The following is a 17619-nucleotide window of genomic DNA, read 5'->3' as shown; positions in this document are numbered from 1 at the left end:
AGAAATGAAAAGAGATGAGAGAGAGGAGGGGAAGAAAAGAGAATTTTGGTTTTATCATTTGGAAAACATTAAACTTTGAGCCCTTCCCCTGACACTGCTCTGGACTCCTTTCCAAAAGGCAAACACTTGGTATATTTTAAGCAGAAAAATTAAAATCGATCACCCACACAGCCAGGCCAAGTATGAAGAGCAAAAAACTTGGAATTTGACAAGGAAAGGGATCCAAGACAGGAAATTGACTTGGTCAGACGTGTGGAAAATCAAGGCAACCCACAATGCCATTAATGAAGGTCCCCATAATATGGCCTTGCCTCTGCACCCCACCCGCAGCCCCCACTCTCTCCAGCTGAGCAGATTTATTTCAGAGGAGCAGTGCCAGCGCCTTCCAAGGGAAACACGGTTGGAGCACGTTTTACCATGCAATGCTACAAAGGAGGCACAGGTGGCATGCTGGACGCTCTTCCTCAGGATGGAGGGAGGGAGCCAACTGCAGCCAGTGTCCTTGATCCTGGTCTAAGGAAACTAAACCCCACTGAACAGAAATCTTAGCTCCAAAGCCAAAAAAGGGAAAACACAGTTAAGAGGTCTTTATTCTTCAAAACAGCAGAAGCTGTGTGTCTTTTCCTGTCTCCTGTTACTAAAACATGTTAGAGGCAAAGTTTACTAAGAAGATGGTCATTAGAAATGACCTAAAGATAATGCGACTAAAGAATATTAAAAAGGATATGAAATTGGATTGCCATCTTTGGCCAGAAGCCAGTGTTAGATCAAAATTGCACAAGGATTAGCCAAAGAGGATATAGACTAAAGCATAACCATAAACTGCCCAAAGCCAAGCATGTCTGTTAGCTCAACAGTCTGTGCACAGTTAGAATTGATTCTTGCAGAAAGTTTTATAGTTTTACATGAAAAGGAGGAAAAATATGTATAGCCAGTCTTCTAAGAAGAAAATAAAAAAATTGTTACATATTTGAATCCTATCTCCACCACTGATGAGCCCTGTGACATTTGGTTATTTATTTGTGCCTTAATTTCTCCATCTATAAAATGGAGACTATCAGTACCTATTTCATATAGTTGTTTTAAGTGATTAAATACAGGTAAGACATCTGGAACAGTGAGTGGCACATACTAAGTGGTATGTAAATATTAATTAATATAGTTGTCATATAATAAGCATTTCAGATTAGAGTTGGTTTTGGTATGCCGCTACCAAGTATATTCTGAAATAGCCCTGAAACCTGACCAACGTCCGTACACCATGCAAAGGCTTGTTATAAAATTCCTCAAGTTTTCCTACTGAGCCATTTGCTAAGACTTCCATTGATTCTTTCTGGATTTCTAGCCATATCTCCTTGAATCCAACTCCAGTATTCCTAATTCCCAAGGCCTATTTTATCAGAATAACAGTGAAGTGCAATAAACCCTGAGTTTGCATTCAGGTGACTTAATGTTGTTATTTCTCTACTGAGTCACCTGTCAAAATCAGTGCCCCTTCCTGGACCCGTGATTCCTCCCATCACAGAAAGGGATTGGACTGGATGATGTCTATGCTTCCTTTTAGTTGTGATATTTTGTTGTTCTTTTATAACATTTTAAGTAATTTTTTTTTATTTTTTACTTTTTTCATACATTGTATCCAGGCGCTATGCTTTTTTGTTTGTTTGTTTTTGAGACAGAGTCTTGCTCTGTTGCCCAGGCTGGAGTGCAGTGGTGTGATCTTGGCTCACTGCAGCCTCCACCTCCCTGGCTCAAGTGATTCTCCTGACTTAGCCTCCTGAGTAGCTGGGGTTACAGACTTGTGCCATCACATCAGGCTAATTTTTGTATTTTTAGTAGAGATGGGGGTTTTGCCATGTTGGCCAGGCTGGCCTTGAACTCCTGACCTCAGATGATCTGCCTGCCTTGACCTCCCAAAATGCTGGGATTACAGGCATGAGCCACCATGCCCAGCTAGGTGATTTATTACATTTTTCATTTGAATGTCTGTTGCAGAGATACAGTGCAAGAGGACTTTATTTATGAGCTAATATGCTTTTCCAGCTGCCTTTTGGACATCTATATCTGGATACTCCCTGCAGGCTCCTTCATCTCTCTATGTGAAGTCAAATTATCACCTTTCTATCATCCCATGAGCCCTACCTGTTTCCCTCTTGAGATTCCCAAGAATAACCCCACTGTACTTTTGGTCCCTAGCTTAAAGTGTCAGCTGCCTCAGATGACCCCAGCGCATTGCCTTTCCACATCTCTCTCCTGTCTCCTCTCTGCCATCTTTGAGCAGCCACTTAGGTTCAGGCTCTTCCCAGTTCTCCTTTGACCTTGCTTCTTAAATCTTAATGTGCACCAGAATCACCTGTGGATTCCATTCAAATGTAGATTCTGATTCTGTAGGTCTGGGACAGCCAGAGGTTCCACATTTCTAATATGCTCCCAGATAATGTAAAACTGCTGGTTCCCTATCACACTTTGAAGAGCAAGGCACATAGACTTCTAATGAGAGCCCCAGAATCCAGAAGGTTTCCTTTTTAATCTGATTTTTGGATTTGTATTCTAAACTATGCTTCTGTTCTTTCCTGCTAAAATATGGCTTGCATAATTCAGTAGTAAATAAAATCTCTTCACAGTATAATTCCAACCTGTGTTTTGCCTTAACTTCCAGAATCCCTAGCCTACATTTATCTAACTAGTTACTTTGAGGATGCATTTTTCGCTTTCTGCCTTCGTGCCTTGTTGGGCTCAATTCTTTGCTTGAAGTGCCATCTTCCCCCTTTTATTTGTGTTACTGAAAATTTAAAACTCCTGAAGACCTGACACAAATACCACTTAGTCCACAAAACATGTCTATTTCCCTGAAATTCATCCTTTCCTTTAAATACTCATGGTCCTTTGCTGACTTTCTGATGATTCACATTCTGCTTTAAATTTTATATTTATACATCTGCCCCCTCTCCCATCAGAACAAGGGCTGCTTAAGGGGTTGCTTCAAAGCAGGAAGAACTGTTTAGAACAATTGAACAGAAGCACTTCTTCGCTAATCATTCAAATTCATATAGGCTGAAAATATGAAACAAATAAAAAACAGTTTAGACAGCTTCACACAGCATGAAACTATTAGCCACTATTGAGGGTAACTCCAACTTTTGGGGGTAACCTCCTACTTTTTTATTCATTTAGCCTATATTTACTGAGTGCCACCTCTGTGTAAGACCCCATGATGAGGGCAGTGGCAGGACCCAAATAATAAGGCTGGCATCCTGGAGGTCCCTGCCATCTGGTTAGGGAGATAGTGAGGGGGCCACTGAGGGTGTCCACTGCAGTCTCCTGGGCTCCTGCTTGAGGCAGGGTCCTGGACCAGAGGAGCCATGAGCCTTGTCTGCAACATAATTGTTATGTTCTGAAAGCTTATGGCTCTGGGGATAACACACTTATTAGACAAACACAGTGAGGATTTATCTAGAAATATGCTTTCACTGTAATTCCCTGCATTTGATAGCCTCCCTTTCCAGCATTTATAGCCACCACCTGTGCTTTCATTATTCACTCTAATGTCTCTGTTTGAGGCTGATGTGCTTAATTTTCTAGCGTCTCAAAGGAAAACAGGAAGTTTCTTTCATGAACTTAAGCTTCCCATTTACTCATGAGTTACTCTCTTAAGAATTAAGGATCTTGGACACATTCGTTGCCTATGTGAGGAGGAAGATCCTCAGCCACTAGGATCAGAAAGTGTTGACATGGCATCCTTAATGCTTGTTGATGAGGTTAGATAAAGATTAGTTTATCTGCCTCTCCTAAGAAATTTCTCCTGAGAAATTACATTGTTAGAAAGTCTAAATATGTGATTCCCAAACATTCCTCTTTATAATCTGAGAATTAGGGAATCTTACAACTTGAAGGTAGTTGAGAGATTGCCTGGTTCATTCTCTCATGTTTTGCTCGGTGAGGAAACAGAGACCCATGATCATTTGCTTAGTGGAAGAGCAAGGCCTCAAACATAAGTCTTTAGAGTCTAAGGCTAAGAGGCTAAGTGGGAGAAAGAAAACTACATATCTCTATCTATATAATTTGTATCTCTCTACTTCTTTCCATATCTATCTGTCTCTCCTCTGCAATGTGTCAGGTACTGTGTTTTTGGTACTTTAGAAGTCTTGTCACATTAAATTTTCACATTACCCAAATTCCCAGAGGCAGGTGTTGTCCCAGTTTTATAGATGAGAAATCTGAGTCTGAAAGGTGAAGTAACTTGCCCGAGAGTAGGTAGCAAGTGTATAGATTATACAACATGCCCATGCACCCTTCCTCAAGGAAAGACTTCACCTGGTGGCCAACAGCAAAGGGTCTTGCTATTTGCTGGTATAAAAGGGAGAAAAGGAAACAGTCTTTATCCTTAGGTGAATGGATGAGGATATCTTTATTCTACCTTTTGTGTTACTGACTTTTTTTCTATTCCCACCTCTGAGTCTTATTTCTCAGTCATTGTGTACTCCACACCAAGAAGCTTCCCAGCCCTCAAGCCTCTTGGCTCACAACCTCTCTCTAGTATGGTATTCATTCCTGGGGCTCCCATTGTCCTCCTGCTTCAAACAGTTGTTATTCTATACTTTGAGACCTAATCTATCTCCCCAGCTTCAGTCACTCATCAACAATTGCATGCTGTGCCCATCCCAATGGTGCACAGACTCAAGGGTCAAAACATGAGACTCATCTCTCTCTCCTCTCTCTCTGGGTCCCTCTTTCCCTCCCTTTCTCTCTCCCTCCATCATTTTGGAAGTCTCATTTTCTTCCTGATGCCTTTAATATCTTTCTTTCTTCAATTCCCTATACCTACTTTCAATATTCTTCTAAAGACGACTCAAATCCTACACTCCCCATGAAGTATTCTCTCACCTCATTTACTTATTAAAGAAGCATTTAATAAGCACCTGTTGTATGATAGAGAGCAAGGCAGATACAGTCTGTGCCTTCATGGGACTTATAGTCTGGCGGAAGCTATAAATAACTGAGCAGTTGTAATGACTGCTCTGAAGAGAAAGCAACGGACAGTGACAATATACTTTTAAATCTTCCACACTGCCTTCCATTCAGAAGGATTTTAATAACGATCAAGTTGGATTTTTTTTTCCCTCAAATCTGAGGGACGATCCAGTGGTGGCATCTGTTAGCATGCATTTGCATCTGGTTCCTGTGAGCACTATTGTCAATATTCTGCGGTCTTTGCTGCCTGGGACACTTCAGAGGTGACTGATAATCAAGTGATCAGTTCCAGGTGAGAAAATTTCATGGAGCTGTGATGCATGGATATTAAGTATAGTCTGAATCAAGCATCAAGCAGCTGCTTCTTTGGGGGCCAACTGGGTGGTACTGGCAGGAATTCCAATTCCCTGGAGCTTGAAAGAAATACACATGACACTCTTTAATGTGAATCCAGCTAAAAGCTGGCTGGGGAACAAATGACAGCCAGATAGCTTGCCCTGCCATAGTTGTGAATCTTCCCTTTGAAGATTGCATTATTAGAGTTCTTTCCTCCCAAAACACTGTATTATAAACCTAATGCGTGGCTCAGTGGTTTAGGGATATATAAGAAAGCATAATAGGAAACATTCTAGATCAGCTCCTATTTCTGTTCTCAGTATTAAGATAATTTTGGTATCTGTATCTGCCTAAGCTTCACATTAAGAGATGGAAAGAGATTGTTTTTTGTATTTCTTGACAGCAGCAATAGATGAGAGTTACTCATGTGCTCTGCTGTATGCTGCTCACACACATCAAATTACCCTCCTAACACATATACTTGCATGTCTTGCACATGTACAGGCACACGCTGCAGCCATAGTCCTCTAAGGCAATCAAGGCACATCAACGGTCCTGCCTACGTGTGCTTTTAAGTTCCATTAAGGACTCTTCGAGAGTGACTATTTCATAATGGCTCACACTTGATAAAACCAGTTCAAGAGCAATTTATATGCCCAAGACTAACATATGAAAAAACAACAATGCAGAACAAAAAATTGTGTGAGCAACAAACCAAAATTATTTTTAAAAGTTTCTAATAGCAGGAAAAATTAAACAATTTTATAAAAAGGGTAAATTTAACAATTTATGAAATAATTTAATTTTAAGGTATTAATTAGGAAAACACATAAACAATTTTTGTTAAGATTTGGCATGTTTCATATCAGAAATTTTTTGCTCCATTAACTTAACATTTACTTTTTTATATGAACTGGGAAATATATTTGTTGCTTAGATATTCTCTACTTCTCTCTATCACTTAAAGTGCTAAAATTAGCATTCTAAATATATCCTGATGCTCCAAGAAACTATATTAAAAAACATAGTTGTATAGTTCCAAAAATCTCTACTTTGCTCTTTTGATTTGATTTGATTAAAATCAAAAATTTAAATTTGATTTCTCTTGACCTCACCTCCCTAAATCACAGTGATAGTTCAAGTTACACGTTATAGATGGCAAAATGATTTGCCTATCTATAGTTGTTTAAATAACATGATATAAAATGACTTCTAGCCACTTCTTTTTTCTCTCTATTGCGGTTCACCAAAAGCTAATTTAGGATCCACTAAAAGAAAAGGAATATTGCTTTTAAACATGGTTTTTTCTTTGCCGATTTTATTTAAGACTGGTAAGCCATCTTGTTCTGTCTCAGAAAAACAGGAGCCTCACCTATAAGGCTGGAAATAGTCCTCTAGACAGATTTGAAGCCTGCAGTTTTCAGGGGTTTCCTGTCTACAACCCAATGTAGAGAAGCAGAATGAAAAAAGTCTTTCCACTGACCTACACAAACTCATGGAACAGGGGCTGCAGAGATAAACCTCTATCAGATTAATCAAATGCAGATCTATGGCCCTAATTTTGAAGCCTATGATCATCCAGTTATGAAACATTACATTTAACTGTTATTCAGTTTCTAGAATTATTTAGAGAACAAGTAAAGATTAAGGGACTCTAGAAACGCCATTCAATTTGCCAACTTCACAAACCTGGCTTAATATCAGGATTTAAGAGAAAGGTAATGGTGAGGAAGCATGAGACAGGAGAGCTGAAATCTCAGTGAAGTTCCTCTTGGGTACTCCCAAAGAGTCTGTCATCAGTGACCCAAGAATTCAAGCTATGTTAGAAAAGTCTCATATGGGATTTGGAATGAAGCTCCAGAGAAGGAGGGAAAGTCACCTATATCTTCTCATTTACTCTGGCCTGGGTGCAGGGATGGTAGTGGGAAGAGTCTTCCAGTACTGTGATACCCTTCACTAGCTTCTCAGAGAGGCCCAAATAAACTGTCCACTTGGGTAGGAAGGGAGTGGTAAAGTCCAGGTGCTGAAAGTCCTCAGTCAAGAGAATATCACTGTTAATGACTAACAGGCATTGCCCAACTCTAGGTACCAGTCCTCAATAATGGGTATGATGCTCACTCTCATGTTATCTTTTCAGCAGCACTGTGAGGAGGGGGCTTGCTTCAGTTGTCAGTTGAGGAAGCCTTTGAGCAGTTTAACACCTTGCCTGTGGTCGCAGAGTAACAGGGTGACTTTGGAAATCTCCCCTGGCCTGTTTCTCAAGCCTGCATTAACAGCCTCCATGCTATATCACAGGGCTCTGTCATTTGCCTTTCCTTATGCCCTAGCATGGTTCAGAACTCATACTATTGATCTGCCAGTCCATAGCACAAACCAACCTGCTGGTTCAAGTCTTCATTTTCATAATTTTTTTCCTCTTCCACCTCCATTTCTTCCCAAATACCTTATTAGAAATTCAGACTTTTGTAAGCCAGGGAAAATGAGAAAAGAGATTGAGTTGGAGGAAAGGAAATGACAGGGAAGATCTGAAAAAGAATCCATCTTGGTATTGAGAGGAAAGAGAAAAACACAAGCTCATCATGACAGCAAAGCTTTGGCTAACATGCAAAAACACTGTGAAAAAGAGGCAGATGTTTTTGAATACCTTAGTCATAAATCATATTGGGACATGATTCTTTTTTTTTGTTTAGGCTAAATGCAAATAAGCATGTGATTAGTTTCATTGTAACACAGTTGGCTTCAACACTATTTATCAGAGGATAGAAAAATAATTTTAGTTGCTTAATTATTAGCTTATGATTTGCTATTGAGTTTCTTTTTCAATAGATTTATGAATTATGTTCAGAAGGCACCCCACTTCCTGTAACCTTGCCCTCTTGGATCCCACTAGAGATTTTTGTGTTTTAGGTTCTCCAGTCTCTCCTTGGATACCAATGCTTTTCACAACATCCTACCTTCATTTTCTCCTTTCTGTGCAGACACACATGCAGCAGTGCACATTCATCTGCCTGGAAGAATGTGGAGATTCCAAGGTTATTCTAACAATGGATCAAGTTCAGGCTCCACATTAATTTATACATAGAATGAAAACATCTTTCTCTTTTGATAAACTTTTCCCACCCTTGTTAACGTACTGTGCTCTTTAATTACAAAGGGACAGAAGATGAAGATGTATCATGTTTTTGAGCCAGTGGTAGAAGGGTGTTTTACTTGCATTCACAATTTCCCCACTTGCTTAAATTATTCTGATTCATAGAGTAAATACAAAAGAAAAAAAAAAAGCCAAGGAGTTAAATTTAAAGAAAATAAAGCTAGTGACTTCAAATAGTAAAATTGAATTGCTTGCTTTTAAATTTGTCACATAACAGCCCCCATTCCCCCAGTGCAGAAACCATGACAAAAGATGTCGCCAGATTCTACACATTTTGGCTGCCTTTCATTTCAAGCAATTGCGAAGTTGTAAATGGGGGAAAGGGAAGTTCAGTTCGACCTGATACATTTAATAGGGTCCATGATAGTAACATCATTCTGTTGTCTAAGCCTTGAATAAATGATACTCTATGTCCATGAATGAATGCACTTTTTTTTTTTTTTTTTTTGAGACAGAGTCTCGCTCTGTCACCCAGGCTGGAGTGTAGTGGCACCATCTCAGCTCACTGCAACCTCCACCTCCCGGGTTCAAGCAATTCTCCTGCTTCAGCCTCCCAAGAAGCTGGGACTACAGGCGCCCGCTACCATGCCTGGCTAATTTTTTGCATTTTTAGTAGAGACGGGATTTCACCATGTTAGCCAGGATGGTTTCGATCTCCTGACCTCATGATCTGCCCACCTCAGTCTCCCAAAATGTTGGAATTACAGGCGTGAGCCACCGTGCCTGGCCTCACATTTGTTTTAATGGGGGTTGTCTTTGTTTTCTTGATGATGATTGATTCACTAATAACCGGAAGTAACTCAGCTAGGTCCTGAGAGAAATGTCTTTAATGCCCATTTTAGCCCTAATATGGGAAGTAACTTCTAAGAAGTAATGCTTTTTCTGCGCTCTCTCTCTATCTCTCTCTCTCTGTGTATATATATATATATATATATATATATATATATATATATATATATTTGGTTTTTTACTTACTTTATTTATTAGACCTAGATAATGAGAATTAGATTATAAGACACAAAGTTGTTAATATCAATGGAATGTGCATCTGCTATATTGATTTTTTCATTAATGATTTGTTGAATTGTATTCTTATAATCATATATCTATATTTTATTATAAAACATTTACACACATCTAAGGTTAACATTTGCAAGAAACTGGAAAAAACGTTAAGATGCCATTTCATACACTATGGTCTGCAATAATGATTTTAGTTCAAATTTGTCCCCATATCTTTTGCCAACAAAAACTGATTTATAAAGCATGTTCCCCAATCCAGAACCAGATAATACGGGAGATAGTTACTATGCCTGGTTAGAGTTTAAGAACAATTTCCTGAGGCACCACTAGTAAAAGTGAAAGAACATACATTGGAATGAGTGCTAGTCAGCTGTATACTAAAAGAGAGAAATTGTTACACAGAGCCTGTTTTCCAATAGCAGTTTAAATAAGAACTACATTGTCCCTGACAATCCCATAGAACCTTTCATAGTGTGATTTTACTATACAGACACACTAACTCTTTTTGAGCTCTTTAGGCACATAGAAAAACCAAATTAATCATTGCACAATTGTATATCATTTATTTACCAACATAAGTGCTTTATCATTGAAAAGTAGGCGTTATTAAGATGTAAAGCAGAATTTGACTTTCTTGTGGAAACTACGTTACATTTTATTTCAAATAAAAAAGAACCATTAGCTATGTTAATACCATGTCTTATTTTATTATCTTGTTAATGTGTTCTTATTTTAAAAGAATACTGAAAACTGCAAGATCATTGTTTAATGTTTTCACTGAAAGAAACCCATTAAATTTTAGGGCTGGGCGCAATGGCTCACGCCTGTAATCCCAGCACTTTGGGAGGCCAAGTCGGGCGGATCACCTGAGGTCAGGAGTTCAAGACCAGCCTCGCCAATATGGTAAAACCCCATCTCTACTAAATACAAAAATTAGCCCAGCATGGTGGCAGGTGCCTGTAGTCCCAGATACATGGGAGGCTGAGGCAGGAGAATCGCTTGAACCCGGGAGGCGGAGGTTGCAGTGAGAGGAGATGGTGCCACTGCACTCCAGTCTGGGAGACAGAGCAAGACTCTATCTCAAAAAAAAAAAAAAAAAAAAAAAAAAGAAAGAAAGAAAGAAAAGAAACCCATTAAACTTTAAAGAATAATTAATTTTGAAGATTTAATATATAATTCAAACTAAGAAAAGACACCAATATATTTGTTTTAAAATTTAGCTTAAGATAAATCAGTGATAGGTATGTTTAATCTTGCTTTAGGAAACTGTTAATTGGTGTTCATATTTTTTAGGGCCTCTAAATTTATACCTGCCTTGAAAATAATAACGTTTTCCTCCTATAAATTTTGACAAAATGAAATGAAGGACTGAGCAAAACTTTGACAAATAAAAACAAAGAACAACTGACTAATTTAGGCTGTTTTATTTTTTTTTTAAGTATCTCATCCATTTAGCTTTGACTTATTTCCTTTGTATAAATTATCAGTTTCACTTATTTGATTTGTCAATGCACAGCTGGAGAAAAGTGGAAATTTTAAAAATATAAATCTAGATTAAAATTAAAAACCCACCTAGATATTTGGTATAGAGAAGATACTGTCATAGTATAGTGGGTTTTGAAAACAAAAGCTTTTCTCTTTTTCTAGCTTAAAGAAATCAAATGACAGGCAGTTATTTCTTATTTAAATCTTTATTAAAAGAAAAAAGATTTAAAACAAGTAACAACAAATTTCATTAAATATTAAACATTTTAATTGTCAAAGATATTTAGACAATACGTTTCTAACATTTCTGCACAGCAGAAGCACACTGATTATAGAGCTCAGACTGTCATGTGCTCATGTGAGTTTATTTTTGGCATAAAATTATCTAAAGTCACATTTAAACAAATGCGATAATATTTTATAAACTGATAGTAACTTACTGATGATTGATTCTCAAAGATTTCACAAATTATCATTATATGATTGACATTCTCTTAGGGTGAATACTTTTCTGGACTCTTTCTGTAACACTGAGTAACCAACTGAATTAATTTCCTTAAAAGTTAGTAGTACTGGTAAAATTATTTAAAACTGAATTGGAAATTATGTTCCCCTTTATAGTAGTACAATACAATTAACATATTGTAAGTAAACTGATTTTTTCATACCAAAAGTTAGAAAATGAAGTGGCATATATAGAACAGGCTTTGATGAAAATAAATGATCATTTAAAAGGGAGCTATTCAGTACATGACATCTGTGAGCACCCTTTCGAGGAGTAAAGTTTCCCTTTGTAATTCCTAGAAGTTTCTCTTTCTGATTTTTGTAAAACACTGAAAAATGCAGTATTATACCTATTGTATTTTCAAAGATCTACTATAGAAAACATTTCATTTTAAAACTTCTCTTTTAGTAAAAAAAAAAACAAAGAAATCCAACAAGTGTTCTTTCGGGGTTTGTTTCTTCTTGCGTGTAGTACACATTCATGAATGTCCACTAGGCGCAAGGGGAATTGCTTAGCTGCACAATGTATTCCATAATAGTGAGGATATCAAACAGAACAAAATGACAAATGTTTTCCAATCAGTGAGCTAAGAGTGAAACAAATGCAATAAGACTTGTTTTAATCACGAAACGTTGCAGGTTTTAATTTTTTAAAAAACAATGTTTGTAAACTTGCCCATAAAAGCTGGGTAATATTAAATAGCCAGTAAGGCACTTTGTCAGAGGGCGAAGTAGTAAAGGCTGGATGATTGGCAATTTGTTTAAGAGGAAACATTCTATACTTAAAGAGAGCACACTCTGAACTGGGGCAGTCCTTTCACTGATTTACTGTCCAACAAGAGTGGGAAAAACTTTAAAATTTTTAATTTCACTTTGCTGACCAATTTTCCCTGCAGAAGAAGTCTTTTAGTTGTAATTTTAAAAATATATTAGGAGCTATCAATTTAAGTAATGTATCATTTTTCAATCTAAGATTTAAAAGAATATTAACATATTCAGTAGTATTTTCAAAACATCCAAGCCACTCTTTAAAAATGAATTACAAAACAAATGATCTTAGTATAAAAATGTTTTATGTTATTAACAATTCCCTTGCGACTTCTGATGGCTTCACATATTACAGTATAAGCTTTGGTATAAAACATGCAAATTCAAGCCAACAAGGTCGTGAATACAGTGTTGCTAAACACAAAGCACTTATGAAACAAATGTTGCACAGACACAGCAGATGGAGAAAAGGTAACACACAGCTGTAGGACGACCAGTTTGCTCTTCTACTGCTTCCTAGTTTGTGGATTTTCCTCCTGGAAAATCTTCAGCAAAGGTTGACTCACGTAATAAGGTCTTGCAGCAGAACCATCATTTCTTTCTAAATCTTCCACTAGGAGGAAGAATGGTACACAGTAAATATCAAAGCAGAACTGTAAGAGAAGTAACACCGCCATCTGCTGTATACTCGCTTTACAGCAGTTCAAAATCCTTTTTTTGTTGTTTTTTGTTTTTTTGTTTTTTAAACAGCATAGTTTGGCATCAACATTATTGTAAACATAGTTACGAGAAAACAATCAGCCCTTGTGATTATGTCAGCAAGATATTATTTCATTCTGTGTAACAGGTCAGATTCTGCCAATATTGCGTGTCTCTCAGTTGCATGATTGAGAAAATAACTTTCACCTTCTTTTTTTCAATTTACTTTCTAAATTACTATATTTGTTTAAAATTGATTTTGTTTTGCCATCAATAATTTAGATAGTATAGCCTTGAAAAATAAAAATTGTGAAATTTTAGATTTCAAACACATCAACTGCAAATTTTGAGGAACATTGCCCTGGTTTTTCACAGTTTTTAGTTTAATTGCTTTGTAAGAAAATGGCTTCTAAATATCTTCTCAAAAACAATGCTCATTTTTATTCTACATATTTCAATTACACAAATAAGTAGTAAATGGAGAATATTTTTCTGACTAGACGTTAGCTCATAATAGAAATTGGCAACTAGTTTATGTGTTGATTTTTTTTTTTCAAGTGATTTTTCAACTTTTTTTTTTTAAACAGGGTTTTGCTCTGTCACCCAGGCTGGAGTGCAGTGGTATGATCATGGCTCACTGCAGCCTTGATCTCTTGGGCTCAAGTGACCCTCACATTTCAGCCTCCCAAGTAGCTGAGACTACAGGTGTGCACCACCACACTTGGCTAATTTTTATATTTTTTATAAAGATGGAGTTTCACCATGTTGCCTAGACTGGTCTGGAACTCCTAGGCTCAAGTGATCTGTCCATCTTGGACTCCCAAAGTGCTGGGATTACAGGCGTGAGACACCACACCTGGCCAATTTTTCAACTTTTATGTATATCAGAATCAACTAGAGAATTTTATAATAATTCACATCGTGGCTCACATCAAATCACAGTATATCAGAATCTCTTGGGCAGAGCACAAACATCTATAGTTTTATAACACATTCTCAGGTAGAGGTCACTATTCTACTAGTCATTTGTTGTGGCCCTTGTCTTGTTGAATAATAAAAGAATAATAATCTAGAAAGACAAGTTGTCATTATCTGCGTTATGCTTCAAGGAGAATAAGAATGCAGAAGGCTCTTTGCCAAAATGTGAAGCCAACCAACACTTTTGAATACAATAATCTCAAGAATGTAAGCCAAGAACAAGCTGGTAGTCATTATATATTAAAAATCTTCCCTATTCATTGGCTTATTGCTATTAATTAATCTGCCACAGAGTCATTTTAAATCTAGGTGTCTACACTTGAAGATAATTAATACGTATTTAGATCAATCTACAACACAACAATACATTTCTGACTCTTTTCTTGGATATATGAGTGATATTCAGATCAACATGTTCGTTTCTGTCAATACATAAATAATCCTTATACACAAGTTTCAGGTAAAAGCCAAGAAAATACAAATTGATTCAATGCTCCTTTTGGGGTGAATTTTTACATGGTTAACCACATCATACACATTTGCACACAGGGGATGGCTAGGCAAGATGTGTATCTAATTCATGCTTTGTTCTGCCATTCAAAACTTACACGACTATCAGAAACCTCAGGCAGCCAGGGGTGGCATGTGGCAACAACTTTCCTCCTAAGCTCTGCAGGGAGAGAGTTCCTAACCCGTAGTATGCCCCTCATAAAGGTATTAGATGATGGAGGGCCAACAGTATATTTCCTTAGGGTAGAATCTGAAGTGTCTTACTTTTCTCTTTCCTCACTGAAAGGTGAGACAAAACCAAAGCTTTTGTAGAACAAAGCCACACAATCTCTTTAATCTAGAAATACAGGTATGCTCATGAAAAGATATGATCACTCTTCTGAAACAAATTCATATTGATTTTCTATATAGTGGGAATAAGAAATTTGGGTTAAAGACAAAAGGCATGAGTTATGTAACAATTTCAGTTTTGTTCAGAATATTTTCACCATGGACAGAGGTTCATGTTGTTGGAAATGACACTCCAGAACTCAGATTTGACTTCAATATAAACATGATTTCACTAAAACAGAATGGGCTCTGAAGGTTCCACAGTATTTTTTACCCACTAATGCTCTCCGTAGAACCTATATAACATTAACATCTATGTTTGTTATGGACATGACTCACTGAAATATACTTCCTAGGGAACCATTAATACAAGTTTAATCACAGTTTAAAGAGTTGTCCACCAGCTTGAACAGTATAAATATAACCATAGCACCATATTTACAAATTTAGTACCATATGCTGGTTAACTATAAATCAATACTTTATGGCTAATTAATTACACACTTATAGTGTTTTCAAAAATTGCCTGAATATCCTTTACAAATATACACTTATAAAAAGAAAGGCTATTAAAGTGCTGCAATGGAAACAGCACGCTGAGTTATAAAAGTTATTAAAACACTCTTGGCTACAGATTTTAAAAAACGTTTGACATTAACATTTTGATCTTTAGCTGGGACCACCGTCTATAAAGTAGACAGCAGCTAACGTCATCAAATACCTGACACCTCAGGTGGTACCAGGTGCTGACTTCTTAGAATTAAGCACAGAAATTTCACATTACTCAAAAGCAACATTTCCAAATTACAATCAACCTAATTTACACAACTTCTACTTAAAAGTGAGTGACACTGTTTGGAGCTTTTCTACTCTTTCTGCTTCTGGGGAACTAGTTGCTTCTTGATCAGAATTCCGTGCAGGTTAGGGGTTATGAAGTAGGGTTTTTCTGTAGATCCATCATTTCTTTCCAGATCTTCACCTGTATATGCAGCAGCCAAAGCAGGCAAAAGCAGAAGCAGCAGAACAATTATACACATTTTTATAAATTGGAGGGTCGAACAGGGAAAAATCAGAAAAATCAGTGTTAGAAAGTCAAATATAAGACAAATTAGTGCAGTTTACTTGCTGATTCTGGGCAAGGTAAGAAACCTCAACTTCTGCCAGCAAACACTGAAACTTCCTAAATCCCTCCCACTCCCAGAGAGATGTATTTTGATACTTTAAAGTCTAAGAAGATATTCTATGTCCCTTCAAAAGTGTCATCTTTAAATTCTGTAACTGTTCATTTCAGAAAGATATAAATTGCTAAATCCTCCGGGATGGAGCTGAATAGGAAGTATATTAATTCTGTGATAAATGTAGAATAATAATGGAATTTCAGACTTTCAAGTCACTTCTAGTGGTAGTCCATACTCTAATGTTATAGACGAAGACCCTGAGGCCCAGGGATATAAAACAACTCGCTGAAGTCAAAAGCTCTGAGGTAAATAGGATGAGATAGGGACCTAGCCTCTTGACACCTAGTTTTGCTCTTGTTCTATTTAACTATAAGGCACCCTGTCCTAAATTCTTGCAGTCTTCCTCAGATTATATTTGAAAGCTAATATCAATGTATTCTGACTCTTGTAATACGTTAATTTACCTTTCAGCTTTGCTTAGGCTAATATTAAATTGATGGCATATTCACTGACCACCCACCTGCTGGCTAGTTGGGGGGAAGCACCAGAATTATGCTGAGAAACAAGGACACATTTGCATGAAATTAAGCCTCCCGCAGATATATACAATTCATAGCAGATAGTAGCTGTACTCTTGGGAATGGTTGGGTCATTGGTTTAGTAGATTTCTACTAGCCCTCACAGTGACCTTCCTCCCATACAAAATGAAAAGCAAAAGAGGGAACATGATAGACGCTGAACATTTTGTTTTTTTGTCCTTAATCCTATTTCTATACAATAGTCCCCTCTTACCCACAGTTTTGCTTTCTACAATTTCACTTTCTGTGGTTTTAGTTACCCAAGGTCCAGAAATATGAAATGCAAAATTCCAGAAATAAACAACCCATTAATTTTAAATTGTGTACTATTATGAGTAGCATAATGAGACCTCAAACCATCAAGCTCTAGCCCACCCTGGCAGGGAATCCTCCCTTTATCCAGCATCACCTCGCTGTCTAGGATGCCCTTCCCTTAGTCACTTAGTAGCTTTCTCAGTTATCTGTTGCAAGATCACAGTGCTTGTGTTCAGGTAATCCTTATTTTAGTTAATAATGGCCCCAAATTGCAAGATTAGTGTTGCTGGCAATTTGGATAAGCTGTAAAATGCTTCCTTTAAGTGAAAAGGTGAAAGTTCTCGAGTTAATAAGAAATAAACTTATACTGAGGTTGCTAAGATCTACGTAAGAACAAATCTTCTTCGGTTTTTTGTTTGTTTGTTTGAGGCAAAGTCTCGCTCTGTCACCTAGGCTGGAGTGCAGTGGCGTGATCTCGGCTCACTGCAGCCTCCGCCTCTCAGGTTCAAGTGGTTCTGTTGTCTCAGCCTCCAGAGTAGCTGGGATTATAGGTACCTGCCACCGTGCCTGGCTAATTTTTGTATTATTTGTAGCGACAGGGTTTCACTATGTTGGTCAGGCTGGTCTTGAACTCCTGACCTCAAGTCATCTGCATGCCTTGGCCTCCCAAAGTGTTGGGATTACAGGCGTGAACCACCATGCCCGGCAAAACAAATTATTTATATGTGAAATTGTGAAGAAGAAAAAATAATTTTAAGCTAGTTTTGTTGTTGTATCTCAAACTGCAAAACTTATGGCCACAGTGTATGATAAGTGCTTAGTTAGGATGGAAAAGGCATTACATTTGTGGATG

General features: G+C 37.4%; 1 protein-coding gene and 1 long non-coding RNA gene across 5 annotated transcripts in view; one reads left to right on the top strand and one right to left on the bottom strand.

Annotated features, from left to right (window-relative positions):
• LOC134738511 (uncharacterized) overlaps positions 1 to 17619 on the top strand; it is a 53305-nt gene that overhangs the window by 19411 nt on the left and 16275 nt on the right. The window lies entirely within an intron of this gene.
• The window catches only part of SLC44A5 (solute carrier family 44 member 5), a 437474-nt gene continuing 431008 nt past the window's right edge, over positions 11154 to 17619 (bottom strand). For 2 of the 4 annotated variants that reach the window (XM_054438287.2, XM_054438266.2), the window contains one exon: positions 15529 to 15734. In XM_054438287.2, coding sequence (XP_054294262.1) covers positions 15622 to 15734 — 113 coding nt within the window. In that variant the 3' untranslated portion in view covers positions 15529 to 15621. Of the gene's footprint in view, positions 12852 to 15528; positions 15735 to 17619 lie in introns of those variants that run through there. The other 2 variants (XM_054438277.1, XM_063654073.1) reach the window with 2 other exon arrangements.

Source organism: Pongo pygmaeus, chromosome 1 (assembly GCF_028885625.2).
Source record: "Pongo pygmaeus isolate AG05252 chromosome 1, NHGRI_mPonPyg2-v2.0_pri, whole genome shotgun sequence".
Taxonomy (NCBI): domain Eukaryota; kingdom Metazoa; phylum Chordata; class Mammalia; order Primates; family Hominidae; genus Pongo; species Pongo pygmaeus.
Note: the sequence above shows the minus strand (reverse complement) of the source record. Positions and strands in the feature narration are given on the sequence as shown.